General features: G+C 38.6%; 2 protein-coding genes across 4 annotated transcripts in view; both read right to left on the bottom strand.

The window, feature by feature from the left end:
• Positions 1-670: 670 nt before the first annotated feature.
• cabp2b (calcium binding protein 2b) lies at positions 671-10,922 on the bottom strand. 3 transcript variants are annotated; one of them, XM_010789399.1, is made up of 7 exons: positions 10,878-10,922; positions 10,025-10,288; positions 2,313-2,343; positions 2,090-2,224; positions 1,660-1,769; positions 1,126-1,273; positions 671-1,031 (listed from the first exon to the last, which is right to left on the bottom strand). In XM_010789399.1, exons 1-7 carry the CDS (start codon positions 10,908-10,910, stop codon positions 1,006-1,008), a joined length of 747 nt encoding a protein of 248 aa, XP_010787701.1. In that variant the 5' UTR covers positions 10,911-10,922; the 3' UTR covers positions 671-1,005. The 3 variants fall into 3 exon arrangements, with proteins under 3 accessions (XP_010787701.1, XP_010787702.1, XP_010787703.1); XM_010789400.1 differs by having other exon boundaries at positions 10,025-10,282; positions 10,878-10,904; XM_010789401.1 differs by lacking the exons at positions 10,025-10,288; positions 10,878-10,922 and adding an exon at positions 5,161-5,247.
• Positions 10,923-17,215: 6,293 nt separating this feature from the next.
• Positions 17,216-19,028, bottom strand: part of LOC104961166 (zinc-binding protein A33-like) — a 6,115-nt gene continuing 4,302 nt past the window's right edge. Inside the window, exons 5-6 of the mRNA XM_010789398.1 lie at positions 18,501-18,616; positions 17,216-17,911 (exon numbers count right to left, since the gene is read on the bottom strand). Of these exons, the coding sequence (XP_010787700.1) occupies positions 17,346-17,911; positions 18,501-18,616 (682 nt within the window). The 3' untranslated portion in view covers positions 17,216-17,345. The remainder of the gene's footprint in view (positions 17,912-18,500; positions 18,617-19,028) is intronic.

Below are 19,028 nucleotides of genomic sequence, written 5' to 3'. Positions count from 1 at the left end.
CAGTCTCAGAAAAACATCCATATTGATTCTGGCTTTTCTACATCCAACTCACAGGTTTATCATTACTTTGAGAAAAAAGATTATTAATTTAACCCTTTTAGAAGGGAAGATATGGTCATTTGTTCTGGGAATGTCATTTTCGAGCCTGAAACCTGAAAAGCAGGCTTGGGGCTATGTGTGTTGCTTCACCTGCAGTGGATGTTTTTATTGTTTAAAATATGTCTGCTTTTGTGTTGTTTAACTGTTGATTTTGTAAGAAGTGTCAGGTTATTTTATTAATGTAGCCTTATATTGCTTGTTGTTAGCAGTTCTTTTGTGTTTTTCATTTAAATGTAATTGTTTTGTCCTCTTTTCTGGTTAATTCAAGCGAGGTTGTTGTTATTCAGTGAGTGCTGGCACAATGAGATCTGCATGCTATGAGATATTAAAGGTGCACATTCTGCTTAATTATTTCCTACACTTTATGTTGACCTCAGCAACACAATGCCCCCCTTGCAGAGTCACCATTAATTAAATAATTTTACGTAATTGACACTGTATGCAGTCCATGTTTAAAGCTCCATATTAATGGACTGGTTATTTCATGATGTGATTGTATGCCACATCCTTCATGTTTACCTTGTCGAAATAATTTGCCATAAACTTCATGTACATTCCTTTATTTTAAAAATGATTTTTCCATTTTACCAAACACTTTTTTTTTTACACTTAAAGCTCAAACATATAATGTAAAAAAACAGCTCAAAAACACAGAGTCATAAATGCTGTCTAAGAAGCGCTTGATATGTTTTACGCTATTAAAGTGCATTATCTTTGTATTGCACCTAGTGTTCAGAAGTGGATAGTCATATTATTTCTACTCTGGATACTATTCGTGCAGTCAAAGCCTTTTTGTATTCTTATTTGTTTACTACAAAAATACAATTTTATATGTGAAGTCTTACAAGCAGATGCAGCAGTTCCATAATGTCTGGCTGTACATTGTGTGCCATGTGGGCATTCTGCTCAGCGGGACATCATTCGCACAAACTCTGAAAGAATAAAAGAAAGGGGTGAGTGGGATAAAGATAAGGATTGATGTAGTTGCCAAAAATATCCCACAAATGCAAAAAGAAAGTATTTTACCCTCAAAGTCCACCAGGCCGTCTCCGTTGAGGTCGGCGTCACGGAGGATCTCGTTGATCTCTCTGTTTGTCACTTGTTCTCCCATCAGCTTCTTCATAGCTTCACGGAGCTCATTCAAACTGATCTGACCGTCACCATTAGAGTCAAACTGGACACAGAGAGACAGATGCTAAGGATGACTCCTGAATATCTTCAATTTATAGTATCAAACTGAATAGATTGGGAAATACACAACTTTGCTTTCAAAGAAGCCTGCAACTATGCCCACTAGACCCGCTTTGGGGGGAAGCTACAGTATATGAACAATTTATCAAGATTATCAACTTTTTCAAAGAACATAAACTGTATTTTGTTATACCCCTGTCAAAAGCCATAACAATATCTCCCAACCTGTTCCAATATAAAGGTTGTCCAGAAGACGTTTTGGCTTATCATAGGCACAGGTAGTAGTCCCACTAATAATAGCTTTATCTCATCACTTTTTGCAGTTGAATGTCTGGAGATGAACAACTTTAAGTAACAGTATATCTTGACCTCTTTGAATGCATCACGTAGTTCCTTGATTCCGATCATGTCTGCTGTCTCTGCCAGCATCTTGGGTCCCATCAGCTCCACAAAGTCCTCGAAGTCCACTTTACCTCCACCTGCAACACACAGGCGCCACATCATCCTCTGCTATCTATTCTGACCATCGACTCTCATAGTCATGTGTCTCTAATAAATTACAACAGTATAGAGCATGAGAAACGATCGGTAATCAATTGCATTAACCAACAGTTACCCCAAATGCAGGGTTCATCATTGTTTTTTTACTTATCACTTAAAAACCTGTATTTTTCTATCCCCCCAACACGTTATCATTAATTGATTAGGGAATTGAACAAGAATTGGATCGATGAGAGATATGAATAATGGATCAGTACTAATTCAATCTTATTAATTCCCTTTTCACAGTGCTACTCACAAATCTGCTGACTCAGTTCGATGAGCTCCATCTCTGTCGGCATGTATCCCATCGTCCTCATACACTCCCCCAGGTCATTGTGACTGATGTAGCCTTTTTTGTTTCTATCAAACTCCACAAAGGCCTCGCGGAGTTCTGATAAAAAAGAAAGATAGATAGAACATGTTTATTATATAATGTAGAGCAGAAACACACTGAGGTTTGCTGCCGAGAAATCACTCACCGTCAATCTCCTCTGGTCTCAGCTCTCTGTCCTGCAGGAGGAAGAAAGACGTTAGCGTCTCACCTCATTCTGTTCATGAAGAAAGTACTTTATACATTTATTTGGCATAATAAACAAATATAAACACAGGCGGATTCAAACACCCAGACAACCACTTGAGAGGAAAGATACACAAACAGTTGAAAATGAAAGAAATGATTCATGGAATTTGAAATGTGATAAATTGTCCATTTGCTATAAATCTAAGCCCATGTATTATAGTCAGGATTTTATACCTCAACGTAATTTACAAATGTAGTCATTTATGTTATGTGCTTTTAGTTGCTCAGTAATCTGCATTGAATATACAAAACCAGTGCATATCCAAATGAAAAACAAACTCTTAATCTATATGGATTAGGCATTATTCTATATATGACAACAATTCATGATTGTTTTTGGAAGTTGACCGGAAAACAAACATCTGGAGATCGTGTGTTTTAGGAGGTTAAATTGTACCTTTGACACATTTCCACTGTTAGGACTTGTATAAGTAGACATATAGATCCTCTCTTGCACATAGCACTCAAGCTCACACAAGCCCGGTCTGTGTATAGAGAACATAAGGCTTAGGGCTTTGGATGAAAAACAATATGGGGCATATACAACTATGACATTATTTCCCTTACTTTGGATTCCTTCTGCCTCATTTCTTAGTGCAACACATTACATGTATCAATATGAGTATGTTCTTCACAATGGGACACCAAAGCAAACTTTAGTAAAATCCATATTCATACAAAAAGAAAAGATAGGAGAAATCCCATAATACTACAGTTGTTGCACTCCTCCTTTTATTTTGGGTTCTGTTTTTCCAGTTGCTTTCTCTCTATGCTAGATGGAAAAACAGAGTTTATCATTTGGACAGTTATTTTGGAAACGTAGCAGCAAGGTTTAGTGTAAATGAGTTCCCCTACTGTAGACTTAACATCTAATAATTGTTTCCGTTGCTGTGACAATACTACCAACGTTTGCAAAGTGTGCAAAAATATAAGTTAGTTTGTGCTAATTCAATTTAAAACAGTAAAAGGTTAAATGTCCTTTTAGTCAAACCTATGTCCATAATTTGAATCAAGGTAATAGTCCATTTATTTTGGGCCATAATGGTGAAGTATCTCCTTAGTGCTCCTTGTCTGCCAGAAGCCATAAATCACAAGTCATAAATGTACTTTTTACCCAGTTTTAAGACATTACCTGTATAATACATTAGATCTTGGTTGTTCTTAACCATATTCGAACCGCATGTGTGTTTGACTATTTGAAGTTTAAAGAGAAACAAGTTGCCTTTGTGTCCACTTAATAGCATCAGAGAAACACACATTTTCAACATGAAAGCACTTTATTTAGTGTTTTTACTGGTTATATTTCCGTGGTCTCTTTGTTTTGGATTAGAGGACACATTTGCAAACTATTTAGCCGATTCAAAACTTAGATCGATAAAGAAATTCTAATCGAGAGAAGCTGACTCAAATAATGGCTTTAGTGGTGAAGACTCCCACGATCTCACGCTACTTTATGTACCACCAACCGTCTTTTGTTTGATTGAGAGGCCCTTGCTGGTCAGAAATTATATATTGTGCATTAGACATATATTTATTTAGGAAAATCAAATGAATTGTTGTCACTCTTCAACACTGGGTCTTTAGGGGGTAAGAACAGTACAGGGAGCCACCTCAAGGTTCTTTATCATTTCAGTTTATGTTGTGCCTTGTATTACAAATTAGAACAAGCAAATTGCCATGCGGTCAACCAGAAGTCTTAAGGGGCAGATGCACACTTTGCGTGGTTTGAAATGCAGCCTTCACCCCCTCTTCATCCTTTGCTTCATCACATTTGAGAGTAAGCTGCACAAAGCCGGTCAATACGTTTCCATGGAAGTGAACGATCGACCCTCTAAGTTGGCTGGCCCGTCTGACCCACAGCAGTGATGGGATGACACAGCAGGGTTAACCACGATGAGAGGATGGAAATGAACCAACACAAGCGAAAAGAAGTGGCACGGGGGGGGGGGGATTCTGTGAGGACAACAGTGTGCACACGTTGCTTTGTTACATACGAATGTCTTTGAAAAGCCCTGTTTAAGGAAGATGCAGGCCGGTCCCACGGTGTTGTGCGATCTGTTGCAGGAGGGATCTTTGTACGGATTATCCTCCACATCCTCATCCTCCTCTTCCTCCAAGCCCACTCCCCTAACTTTACCCATGAGGGGCCCATCCATTCCCCCCTTTGGAGGCACACAAGCTGTTATTCGACCTTAAAAACACTGTTTCACATACAACATAATCATTTCAAGGATAAAGGCTCACTGTTGTCAAGTCACGCACAGTAAGTCTAGATTACATAAACTGCTTATTATCTAAAGGAAATCCTCTCACATCCGCGGCTATTCTTGCTGTGAAAAGCTGTTCCGATCTCCACATCTGCTTTATCTGTTTGTCCTGCTGACACTTTCTGAGATAGATCTGCCGTCTGGTCTAATGAGTGACATCTTGTCTCATCCTACAGCATTAAGAACTTAATCAGTGTTTGTGTTGGCTGTACATTTACCTTTACCTAATGGATATCTTTTTAAGCATTTTTCTCGCAACCTCCATCACATGTTAAGCAGTGCAGGAATTTCAACAAATATTTTTCACTGTTTGAAAAATGTAGTCTTTTGACCTATACTTTGTTTTGCTTTCCCCCCAAATAACAAGAATGAACTTAGTTGCTCAGAGTTGTTGAGAGGTTTTTAGTCAATCTCATAAATTAATTTAAAAAGGTGCTTAATAGTAAAAGCATCAATTAGTAAGAGACAAAGGGCTCTTACCTTTTTCATTTTGTCTTCCCGTTTGGTGCAGTTTCCCATTACCCAACCTGGATCAAATGTTCCCTCCTCTCTCACTTCTCACTGATTTGATTTGATGAGTTTATTTCTTCTTTCTCTGCTCTCCTCTCTTTGGACTCCTCAGAGATCCAGCTCTCGTTTGACCTCTGGTGAACACTTCTCTGGGTTTCCCATGTTGGTTATGAATCTGATACCACAGTGATGAAGAAATAACGGGGACTTGTCTCCACCCAAGAAAAACTGAACCCAGCGTCACTGAGCTCTCTACTGACAGCGGCACACTCGTGTTACTCCGCGCATCATCTCTTCACACTGATCAGCGCTTTAATCTCCTCTCGCTGTTTTTCAGTTGCCCCCCTCCCCTCTCTCCCTTGCTCTCTCGCCCATGTTGCACCAGCTTTCAAATGACTTCATCTACAGTGTGAGGAGTTTCAGGGGGAGAATTAAGAGGACGTAAATGGAGAGAGGGATTATTTCGTTCCATTTGAGATTAAAGAAGATAATGAGGTGATGAAAAGAGAAAAGGGAACAGATACAGCAGAGAGACAGAACATGAGAAACTGAAAAAAGAGTATATGGGGTTGAGTCAAATCTACCAAAATTGAAGCTGGACTTCTTCATTGATTGAAAGAAGTTTTTTAACCTTTAAGTGAAAGCAAAAACATATTATCAAGGATAGATTTCTTAAATAGAATTGAATAAATAATACATATCATATTCAATATCAATACCACAAGATGTTTACGGCTAATTTAAAAACTAGAAAATAGGGGATTTATTATCGTATTTTTGATTAATTGAGCACTCACATACTTAAAATCTAATATCAAAGTTTAAAAAAGGTATTTTTTAAATTCCTAAACAGCTCTGATCTTTAAGTGTTTTCCATGAAGAATTAGAACTACAAATCACGCTAAACTTTTAAACCCAAAGCGCTGTAAAGCCTCAGCGTATGACAGCTTATGGGTCGCAGTGTCTCTCACATTTGGCAGAATGCAGCTGCTGAGAGTCAAAGTGTTTTTTTAGCTCTTCCTGATCTCTTACATGCACTCCCAAATCGAATCGTGCCAAGTTGTGGAAAATAAGAACAGCTACATTAAAATCACACGTTGAGGTCATTGCATGGCTAAGTGGTCAGAGGAGCTCGAAAAGCATCAGTCTGAAAATCTCTCGTGTGTGTGTGTGTGTGTGTGTGTGTGTGTGTGTGTGTGTGTGTGTGTGTGTGTGTGTGTGTGTGAGAATAGTAGTATAAAAGGATTTAATACTAATGCACACGGTATATAAAAACACAAGTAATGTCATAATGCTGTTATTGTGTTTGACAATAACTTCAATGGAGGAGAGAATGCTACTTTACACAGTTTATATCAAAACTGATTAGTTTTATTGTTGATGATATGAAAGTGTTTTCATAAAAAACACATTTCAATACATCACCAAGTTTTAGATGGCTAAACCAATTCAGTACTTTTACTCCCAACTACTCAGTTGTACAAATACATTGTACAGTTTTGGTGATGTTAATGTAAAAAGCCTTGCACACTCTCACGTGTTTTCAACGTACTCTCTGAAGGAGATTTTAGTCAAGCACACACATTAATAAAAAAATGATATTTTTCGTCACAGATGAAAGGATGTGTGGTCTGAATGGATTTAAATGGATTTGTCAATAAATGTTTTTGGATTAAGAGTCTTTAGAATGAACCATAATAGCGGCATCTATTTCTGTTTGCTAAATATTTAGTTTAAATGATCCGCAGTCACCACTAGAGATCCCTTTAGGACAGTAAGCTGAGTTTTATCTGACAGCTGCTGCAGTGAAAAGCCAGTAATAATACAAACTCTTTTTTTAACATAACCTCACAGTGAATGCAGCTTAAGAGTAATGACTACTGTTACAAACCTTTCCCGGAAAAGGTTCTTAAGTGGAAACGGATCGTTTGGATTGAAAAAACTATAATTGTGAATTATATGGTTGGAAAACAGGAGTATTTTTCAAATAATCTGATCCTTATGTTAGAGATCAAAAGGACAATTCTCAGAGCCTGTTGCATTCTGTGTCTTGTGCTGCGTACAAGCCGCAGAGTATTAATGTCTAATATAAAAGAGTTGATATGAATTTCAACTGTGACTTTAGAAGTGTATAAGGGCTGAACAATATGGACTAGTGCAATATGCAAACCCCAGGAGGCGCAATACAATAATAATTGATGTGTCTACATAACGTTCAGAATTTAGTGTTTTAGGGCTGCAGAGATGTCATGGCCTGCAAATCATACTTTACTGACTTTTAAGATTTTCTTGCAAAAGATTGTTAATATTGACAACATTAATATTTTTAATATACTTTTCAATGAAAATAAAAATAATGATGCAAAATTGATCACCCCCCTCCAAAATTCTAACTTCTAAAGCCATTTCCACTTCAGTCAGTATAAGTGCAATTACATTATTTTTACAAATCGTTCAGCCATAATTATTTCAATTATTAACCAGTTTTTTAATGTGAGTTTTAGTCCAACTACAAACTAAAGTACTTCATTAACCATCAATCTATCTGATCATATCCTTGAAAGAACAGCTATTTATGACTGACTGTATTTATATGAGTTAAATTAGTTAATCTAAGTACACAAAACAACTTTAATCAACCAAAGTAAATGTGTCTCTCAGTGAGTTACTTCTTGATTCAACAAACTGACACGGCTTGCTCAATAACCTGAGACTCCACCAATGCCATTAAGCCTGATTCATTACTATTCTCCCTAACTGATGGTTCCAGTTAATCTCTGTGTGTGTGTGTGTGTGTGTGTGTGTGTGTGTGTGTGTGTGTGTGTGTGTGTGTGTGACCAAACACACAAGCTTATTTGCTTATTTATGTTACCTGGTTTGTCTTTTGCGACACACACATTTGTTCCACAAACCATGACGTGTGTGTCTGGGATATGCAGTACTCAGGTAATTTGACTCTGTCCTTTCTTCGGTGAGTGTGTGAGAGTGAGAGAGAGAGAGCAGGCAGATATATCATGTACGGTTCTGGTGTCAGATGTGCATCAGCTGGTTTTCTATTGATGAGAGCTGTCAATCAGAGCAAGACTGGAAGAGACATCATAGCTGGAGCAAGACAGGAGGAGAGGGAATAAGTATTTCTGGTTATTTTACTCGAGTAAAAAAGGTTTACAGCATTACAACTCAAACTAAAATGGTACTATCAGTAACACTGTTGCTGTTCTACTATTATATGTTGGAATATAACATTATCAGTACTGAAAAATCGATTTCATGTCTTTGTTGTTGAAGGTGAAGTTTATATTATATTGAAAAAAGTAATCAATAAAAGTTGATATTATTTTATATATATATTATATTTAATACACAAGTTTGGTTTGGAAATATTAATCTTGACAGTAATATAGCTGTCAAATAATTGCAGAGGGGTAATAAGTAGTTAACATAACACTTGACGTATCTGAACATTGTACTTGCTGTACAATTCTAGATTAAATGTATTAACTCCAACATTTGCAATAATAAATAAATTCCTTGATGGGATCGAAATGAAGCAGTTCGATCGACAAATGTTCATAAACTTTACTTATCAAAAATTGGTCTTTATATCCCTTTTATTAGTACCAAATCTCACATTGACTTTTGTTGATTAATTGTTTGTAGTAATCAAAAAGAATTAAACTGCAGTAACATAAATAAAAAATATATACATGTATGTTTCTCAAATAGGTCATTCTGCATGATGATACTAATTTTTTGGACTTCGATTTTATTTTGATAAGATTATGTTTGTATGCTTTTGAATGCAGAACTTTCACACTGTAGCATTGTACCTTTTTATTTATGTTTTATTACAGTGTTTGCTTATGATGTAAGGTGTGTAGCTTGTTTTAAAAACATCACTTTATAAAGATGAGTATTTATAGTGTGTGTGTGGTCTGAAGGCCTGGAGGTCTCGTCCTGCAGGGTTCAGAGTGAGGGGCCCAGAGACACTGAGACGAGGAGAATATAAATTGCTTCTTCTCTTCAGACTTTGCCAACTGCCTCCTCTCTCCCACTCACTCAGCTTGTATCTCTAATTTTGGCTCACTTGCATCACCACTGACATCACGTTTTATTCCTTCTTTTTATATCGATTTCCTGTTTCTAAACTCAGCCACACTCATCATCATCCACTTCAGAGTCTGCTGACATGATCAGGTGGATTCATGGAGTGACTCAGAAGCTTAGATCAGACACAGAGAGCAAGATGAGGCTTTTAACTTGGTTTTAATCCCTTTTTGATTTTATTTTCATACACACACAGACAAACCCACCACTTTCTCACATCATGATCCTACATTTCTGGCCGCCGGGTGACAGATGCTCTTACGGCGTGGCCTTTCCTGCAGTGTCGTGTGTCGCTGCTTACAATGTGAGTGAAGGGATGTGATACTGAGATAGGGTGTTCATCAGATCTCTGGCTGACTATGGCCGTATCTGTTACGGATGACTCTTTCATAATGTTTCCCAAAGCAAAACGAGTTCAAATCCCATGCACACGCCATGTCCATCCTTAGCTTTAGCCCTCTGGCTTTTCTGACCCCCTCCATTTCCAGAGAGATTTAGAGTTAAACGAGAAGTCAAATAGTTAATGTTGGTGTCACAGCTTTTTGCTCTTTTGCCATGTCAGATCAAAGAGGTCAGGGGTGTGACTTAAGACTGCTATTTACAGAAATGGAACCACAGCTAGGGTATACATTTGAATTGATGCTTTACATGAAACACACACATGCTCACAAACAGGTGAACTGATGAGTCACACAAACACACACTGACGGCAGGCGATTGCTCCTACCTGCCCGAACACAGAGTCCACGATGGGCAGCAGGTCCACAGGCTCCCCTTCCTCCTCCTCTCTCTCCCCCCCCCGGCCCTGTGGCCCCTCCATCAGCTCGTCCAGCTCCTCGTCTTGCGTCTCGCTGTCCTCAGCAGCCGCCGCGGTGGGGAAGCTAGTTTTCTGGTGGCGAGGAGGTGGAGCCGTCTGAATGTCTCCAGCCGCACCTGCCACGCTTGATCGCCTCTTCTGCTTCTCCATTTTCTTTTTGATGGAGGCCTGCACCTGAGGGGAGAGCATACATCTGTGTCCTAACTCACAAACGTCATGTTTACATCATTACTGATGCACTCACATTTTTTTTACATATTTGTAGTTCCAATGTCTTGATACAAACACTTAATTTGTCCTATTGTCTTTTATTGTAAAGCACTTTGTTTTAGAAATTAAATATATAAATAAACTTTGCTTTAATAACCTAGGAAATTGCACAAAAAACAACAACGCTGCACTGTTCTTCTATCAGGTTCAAACCAACATGCATACTTTTCAACAAATGCTCTTTGAAATAATTAAATTACATTTTAGACGGTCAGACACGGGAGAATTTTCTCCAACAAAAATAGAGCTTTGTGTTTTGGACTAGAAAACCGTTATTGATCAATTACACTTCAATATGTTTAAGTTACCATATGTAGGACATTGAGTTTAGAAGGAAGACTATCATAAATGCATGCAAGATTTAGTAAAAGTATATGTATTGTGATGCAGATTTGTATACAGAAAAGCATCACTTCATTTGTTTGTAAGATTGCACTTGTAAATACTTTAAAAACACACTATTATACATTTCCTAACACCCATATTAACGTACCTGTTTTGCACTCCTCTCGTGCGACACGCTCATCCCTGCACCGCCTCCTCCGGCGGACGACTCACGAATGATCATGAACATCTCGGTGTCACAGGCTCACACACACTCTCTCTCTCTCTCTCTACCTCGCTCACCCTCCCCCTCCCTCACACACTCTTGCCTCTACCCTGCTCTTCTTTCTTCTGCACCTGCTTTTGTTTTTTGGTGTCTATGTACTATAATTCCCAAAAAGGTCTTGTTAATAGATTTTGTCAAATCAAATAAATAAATAAAACATCCAGCCCTCTTGATAAAAGTGGAAGTATTTTCTTGGTTCCAGGTAATAAAACAAAAACGAGAATAATTGAAGTGATTTAAGGAAAAATAAATGGTATATCTATGTTCTCCTCTGTCCTAGTACTTCCTCCAGTAGTTTCCCTCAGTGCTTCACCACGCTCTTGTGTGTTCAGGTGAGGACGGTTTTTATCTTCAGGTGATGTCTTGGCTTTGGGATTGAGATCCTGCCCCTCTGCCCCCCCCCTCACTATCTCCTGGTCCTTAGGGTGACACTCTATACCTCCTGAACTTTACCTCCCTCACGTTATCTACCTGTAATACATCAACCTCTCAGTCTCCTTATCTTTCTGCCCTTCATCACAGGTAAACACTCCCCCTGTTGCCAGGCACTTTGTCAAAGCCACCCTTCCTGTCATTAGTCGGTATAAAGTTCCTTCATGGAATCTAGCTCTCATTCAGAATCTTGGGTTTTTCTGTCATGTTTTTTCTGTTTTCTTTCCTTCCTCCTTTACTCTCTTTGTTTGTTTCCTTCCATCCTTGCCTCCTTCTCTCTTCACCTCCAACAGTAATCCTCGTTGCTATACATGCGTTCTCCTCTTCCCCATCTCTCTCAATCTGTCTGCCCTCAATCCCCTGTCATATTTGGAGCCTTTGTCTAACAAATTGGATTTTTGAAGGTGCCCAGGTCAGCTATTCATCAAGTGAAAGAAAGAGATAAAAAAAAAAGCAGGGAGGGATGCAGGCTTGGTGATAATAATGATTTTGTGTAACGAACTGCAAAGCGTCACCTTGATGTTGTCCTGCATCAATAATCTCATCCAGCAAGCATGGCTGAGCACCCACACATGCTCACACAGGTGAACATGCTACCTCTGACCTCTATTTTTAGACACGAATGTTCACACAAGCATGTAAGGAAATTATTCTGGTCTCTAAAACAACCGAATAGCTTCAAGTCTAACGCATCTGATTCAACTCAACGCTTCAGCTTTCTATAAAGAAAAGGATCATTTGATTTCCCTCCTTTTTGAGAAAAACAGGGACGTTAGTGTTGCCCTTTATTTTAAATCTCCCTCTATCTACTCTTCTCTTCTGCTTTCTCTCTCAAATTCAAATGGCACGACAGATCAGAAACAAAAAGCAGTACAGAAAAAATATCTACATTGAAAGATGATAATTAATAAATATGCAACTATCCACTATCATATTCAATATTTACGTTTTATTTGCTATAGGCAGATGCATTGAATGACTGATAACACTGGGTAACTGGATCCAGCAGGATACAATGAAGCACACATTGAAAACATGACATTGTACGCCAGGTTTTCGTAGCCCTTTTTATAGTAGTGATGATCAGGTAGAAGGTTTCAGGATTTTGTGACTTCCACAGAAAATGTGTTTTGTAGAATTGAGTCGTACCATTGCCACTTGATGCTGCTCTGCTGGATTGGCTCGACTCTAAGACTTCTGATGTTTTCCAGAAAAGCTGTGGGCAAATTAATATAAACATTTAGGCTTTGCATAATGAAAATCAACAATATTCACAAAACCTCAAACATTGTATTCACTTAAAATTCGGCAATGATGGTACCTTATTTGCTTTTTGTCCAATATTGTTAAGGTCTGATTATAGAAACACTAGGGATTTGATTACAGACTGCTTAACCTGGGCCAGAGGAGAACATATCATTTAATTTAGAAACAAGGCAAAATCAGAAGTCAATTATTCTCTTATCATCTCAAAACAGCTAAGCAGGGACCTGCATGTTTTTGCTTGATTTTTTTATTTAACTGAGAATCCCTAAATTCTTCTCTGATACTTTTTCCTCAAGCTTACCTTTTCTGTCTAAAGTTCAGCGATTATGCTGATGGAAAACTGATCAAGTAAAACTAACACTTTTCATTTTGGATAGATAATCTTGTCAGACACATGGACTGACATTGTGTTGTCAGCGTATTTAAAGACTTACAATAAACCAAAACAATATAGATTTTGTGATTTAGAGAATCACAGTAATTGTCCTTGGAAGAACACTCATTCGTCAGTAGTAACTAATGTTCAGCTACCACGGATGAAAAATAAATAATCTCATCATGAAATCAAACAAATTTATTTATTTAAGAAAATGTCTCTCAAATATTTCACATCTCTCTCAAAGTAATTAGCGAGATTATTTTTCCGACTCTACATCTCTTATCACACCCCCACATTACACATCCAACCTGATGGTGTTTATTCTCAACTTGCGGATAACGAATAGCTTGATTTCTCTCCAGTTTCTAATGAGGTTTCCATTAATCACTTTTACCCCGTCGTGCAGGCTCGCTGTCTTTCATCAGGCCCTCTCCTCATCCATTATGGATGGCAGGATGAGGCAAATTCTTGGGCTGAACTCAGAAAAGCGATCCATTACAGAATAAGCTGTGCTGAGTTAAAAATAGTGGTTGTATTTTGGGAACGGATCTGTCATATGAAAAAGCAAAGATGAAGGATTAATGAAAAAGATAAAAAGGGAGATGAGGGATGGAATTAAACACAGACTTTTTAAGAAATTAGTGTGTTAAGAAGTTTCTAAAGAAACTGTGGATAACTTTTTTCATCTCAGACTGCTATTTCACCTTGACTGACACTGATCAAAGATAGGGATTAATGACCGAGGGAGTGGCATCAGAGCAGTAATGTATAGTGAAGGCTTGTGTTACTGCATGTTGATCGGCCTGCAATAATATCTAATTACAGATCAGGATAGTTAACGGAGAGAACAAGACATTAGCCTGGCACGTATAGTCTTAAGACCTGCACTCTATGGTTAACGTTGAGGCAGATGACGCACAGAGATAAAGCTGACATGGATAAAAGATACTTTTTATTTGGGTCAGACTAATTGTCATTATTTATTTGTTTGTAATAGTAGTCACAGATTACTGCACAATTGGCTCGAGGGATCTCATTAACCTTGCTCAACTGGACATTGAAAAAAACCACTTTGTGCGTATCCGTAACAGGTTAACACAAAGTCAAACAAAGGCAACACAACCTGGTGAATCAGGGTTTTGTTTAGACTGTGTCAAACAGGACGTTGTTCTAACCTGTAGCGTAACATCCTGTTTGTTTTGTTGCATTATATTTTAGAATGGGCTGAACAAAGACCCTTTATGACCTTCCACTTCCTGGTGTCTCTTTGACACATTGTTGACATGGGTTTGCTGGACCATTGGCCGTCTCTCTGCCTTGCTGTTGGTGCCTCATTCCAGATGTTTTGGATCTGTATCTTTGTCCTCCATGAGTCATCGTACTTTGCCTTTCTTCGGTGTCGTTCTACTGATAATACTTTTCTTTAAAGAGGCAATGTGTAAGTTGTATGCGGCCATTCTTTAGTTAAAAACAGTGAAACAACCAGAGACTATCTCACGCTAAATGGGGGTTCCACTGGACCCTTTCTCCACTTCCCACATCCCTACTTCTGGCACCATTGCTCGCTTTGACCTTGGGCGAGTGGCAACACTTTTCAAAGTGCTCTTCTGTGGTAATTCCTGCTACAGGAGGTGTCTCCAGGAGCACATTTTGCAATGATGACACACAAACACAGACTCACAAGCTGAAACAATACAAACGTCATGGTCACGGCTGGTTTTGAACTAACATCATCAACAGAATGTGAATAGCTTACAGTGTTGGTTGTATGTCATTAAGACGTCTATGTGTTTTGTTTCAGAGTAATCTGCTGAAATGCCAACTGCTCTTCTGCCAACTGGGTGGCCTTCTTGACATGCGGCAGACGAAAAGAAGGTGTAAGTCATTTTGTAATTTCTTACCTTTGGGGCTTAGACCAGTAAACAAAAGTTCAATTGCACAGACTTAACAGCCTCCGTTTACTGGTATAGCAAACGCACAGATGGCTAATGTGAAAGCTGATGCCATATGTAAAGATTATGACAGTCAGTAGTACATTTAGGTTGTATTGACTCAGTATTGAAGGGTGAAATGCTGCCCCCATATTTCTTCATATTGTTCATTGAGTAAAGGATCTAAATATCTTATCCAGCCCTGCCTCCTGTCTGTTTGAAAATTCCTAGAAGTTGCTTGAAATACTAATGTTTGCAATCCATCTATATTATAACATAGTATAATACAACGTGGTTTGTGAAATCTGGCTACATATTTAAAATTGAGTTGGGTGGAAAATAATTCTGAATCACCCAAGATGAGATGTTACCTAAAGCTTTATTTTGTCTGCAGATAGCTTCCTTATGGTTATAGGAACAAGTTTAAAGTTGTATTATAAAGAGCACAGCGACACAGTGGTGCTGCCTTCAAAGCTAGATGAGGGTGCCCTCTAGTGGAATCAAATGAAACAACAACATTAGTAGGAAATTTAATCGAATTATTAAAATCGAACGGCACATTTCTAAATAGTGTTTTCCTTATTAAAAACTTCAAAAACACTAAGAAAATATTTCTGATCAATCGGTTGATGTATTAATTGTGATGGAACATTCATGTATATTAACCTTGTAAAGTAAAGGCATTTAGAAACCAATATTAGTAGGCTAGTCATCTGATTTACACATCATTTCCTCAGTTGAACTCTACATGTTATTAGAATAACATGATTGGATATATAACGGCTATAAAACGGTTTTAAAATATATGATATTATAATGTTAGATATTGTTCCAAAACACACACTAAAATATTTAGCATCGACTGTTAATACAATTTTGAAATGTTTTTTCAAACAACCATTCAGTGTCAAAATTGTATTGTGTGTATCTTTGAGCACCAGCTAGCTGTCACATGATAACTCATAGGCTCCTAAAAATCAAAAACTTGTCATGGACTCTTTTAAGTCTTTGGCCTTTGGCTATATTACAAAGTGATATGACCTACCACTTTTCTAATTAATTCAGAACAAATACAAAATAGGATATAGCCATTCTTTGTGTTTCTTCTAAAAGCAACACAAAAAGTAGTCTGTTTCTCTGTACTCATTTGGCTCCCAGCCCCAAGCCCATTCATGTTTACTGAATTTTTTTCTTAAAAGCTTGTGCTCACAAAGTGAAAACAGGGTTTAACAAGCAAATGTATTAAAAAGAAAAAGTTAATGATGGCATAAGAAGACCCTTTGGCTCTTAAAATGTATCTCAGATGTCCCTCATTTCTCTTAATCATCTTTGAGAGGTTTCAAAGGCGGGATTGGAGTCCAGTTGTGATCTTTGCAGTTGATATATATATTTATAACTTAGTACTTTTTTAACGCATGTAAGATATGCAACACTAAGCTGTCTGTGGCTCTTTCCTGCTGTAACGCTGCAAATTTCCCCTCTGTGGGACTAATAAAGGTATTCTGATTCTGATAAAACATGACTTGGAAAAGCACACCTGTCTAAAGTGTCACAGCTGACAATACATCAGGGCAGTAAACATGCCATGAGGTTGATGGCACTTCCTATCATTTCAAATACAATGAAGTCCTTATGTCATAGAGATATGAAATATATCCGTCTTTGGCTACACAGACAGTATTTGTTAGCAGGCCATCATAGTCAGTTTGTCTGGTGAAACCAGATTCAATGATTCAATTACTTCCCAACTGCCCCCACTCTCTTTTAGCCTTTTTTTAATAGAAATAAAACCACATTCTTAGTCGAATTGGTGGACACTGTAACAACAAATTGAAAGTGCCTGATCCTCACAGCGGCAGATTTGCAGCACAGAGCAGCGGGGGTGTCACATGTGTTTATCACGGAGAGTTGAGAAACAGGAAGGCGGAGGATTTGCACCTATTTCGCAATATTTTTGGATTTAGACTAACTGCTAATCGGGAACATGATAACATCAATGAGACAATCTGAGAATTGCTGGTATGAAGTTCACGGACGGTGTCAGGTGGAAACATGCCGGGGCCCGTAGTGAAAGCTCGTCCAGAGAGGCCAGGCACACATCTATTCAACATTACAAATATTTTCTTTGATGTGTTGACCATAAGAAAAATAGAGTACAAACAGCCATGTGTTCTGAAGTCTCACTTGTCTGACATTGTCTGACACTTGTCTTGTTCTTTAGTAGTTTCATCTTCCTATTTAAAGTCTCATGTTTCAGGGTCACTTCCAAGTTCATTATCACCACATCTGATGAACTTTGTCCTGCAGTTTTATTCTGGATCTGTTCTGAGATGAAGGGGGAATCTATCCCCAGTGTGGTGTAACTATGGTGAGGGGCTCCCTGTTGTATCCGTTGATAATTGGCCAGGGATTAAAGTACGGAAAAACAGGCTCTTTGAATGTTGCACCATAGAAGGTGAAGAGGTGGGCCATGTTTCCTGCATCATAAAACCCAACGTCACCAGAACTATAGTCCAGATAGACCCCCACCCTGCTGGGGGGTTTGGAGGGATATATCATGGTCTCCTCTGAGTCAGTGCATGCCTCGTACTCGCTGCTGCCATCACCGTTGTCCCTCAGCACTAGGGTCCAGAAGCCGTCATCTGGGCAGAGGCTGATCTCCTCCTTCCTGTTGACGGAGGCGGTGGCCACGCCCAGACCCCACGCTGTCTTGTTGCCCACCTCCACCTCCCAGTAGTGTCTCCCAGAGGAGAAGGCTTCAGAGCCCAGGACGATGTTGTAGCGGGTGAAGCGCTCTGGATTGTTGGGCAGGTTGGTCTGGATTCTCCCCACCTCGACGCTGGTGCAACACGGGGACACCCACAGGCGGGGGTAAGCTGTGTTCGGGTCAAGGGTCACAGCGGTGATAGCTAAGAGGGCCATAACATGAGAAGGGTTAGAAATGTTGCAATTCAACAACAAACTTGTTTACAGAGAAAGACTGGCTGTGACCTTCAACTAGATGAATGAATGCCTTCCTGTCTAATTAGTGTAAGACGAGCTGGATAAGAGCATCAGCTACATGGATACAAATAAAATATAAATGATATGCGTCAAGATGTAACTCCATTCTTTAGTGCAGTCTAGTGTTGCACGATCAACAACAATGCATGATTACATGTCATTGACTCAAATTACCCCAAATAAATCTTGACTTTGACCCAAATTTGACCCAGAAGTTTGGAGAACAGGTACAGTCAAGTTTAAAACAGTTGTCCAACTTCTCTAGGCAGAGCATGTTGATAATGAGACAGAACATAAAATGCAAAGCAAATAAATCAAGTATTAATAGATAAAGGAAACTGTTTTTTAAAGAGGCACAGACTTGGAAACTGCCAATGTTTCACAGAACCCGAGTTGCAATATAAGATTACGTTTTTGTTAAGCTTTACTGATATAACTGAGCCTCTGCCGCATTTATTGCCATTGCTTTCATAATTGTGTTAGGTGTTTAAATACCTGGCTGAAAAATTGAGCTCATTTTCCTCCAGGTCCTGTACTGCAGAGGTCCCAGGAACTCTCCTGACTGCAGATCCACAGTCACCTCTGGGGGCTGCTCAAAAAAGCTCTGAGCCCTGACGGAGGGAAAGAAAAAGAGACAATGAGATAAAATAACTTAAAGCAAAAAGCCTTTTCACTTCCCATAATATATATCTATTGTTGTGGCTGCTTTAGTGTATACACCTTACTACAACTGTTATGTTATTCTTCTCCTTTCACATACGTAAACAATTTGTTTCTTATAAAATACAAGACCAATATATATTAAAGTGGACCTATCATGCTATATTTGAATAATATAGTGTAGGACCATACCTATATAAGGCATATTTATACTTTTTATTTTTCAAAATACCAAACAGATCATGCATTTTAGCCATTCCTCATTTCGCTCAATTTAACACTGTCTTTTCATGGGCTGATTCTGTGAGAACAGCACCATCTACAGGCCTGGCATATGTACTACAGCGTCTCCAGCGCTTTCCA

The sequence above is a fragment of the Notothenia coriiceps genome, unplaced genomic scaffold (genome assembly GCF_000735185.1).
Source record: "Notothenia coriiceps isolate Sejong01 unplaced genomic scaffold, NC01 NC01_scaffold00032811, whole genome shotgun sequence".
Lineage (NCBI taxonomy): Eukaryota > Metazoa > Chordata > Actinopteri > Perciformes > Nototheniidae > Notothenia > Notothenia coriiceps.
This window is presented reverse-complemented; position numbering and strand designations above follow the sequence as displayed.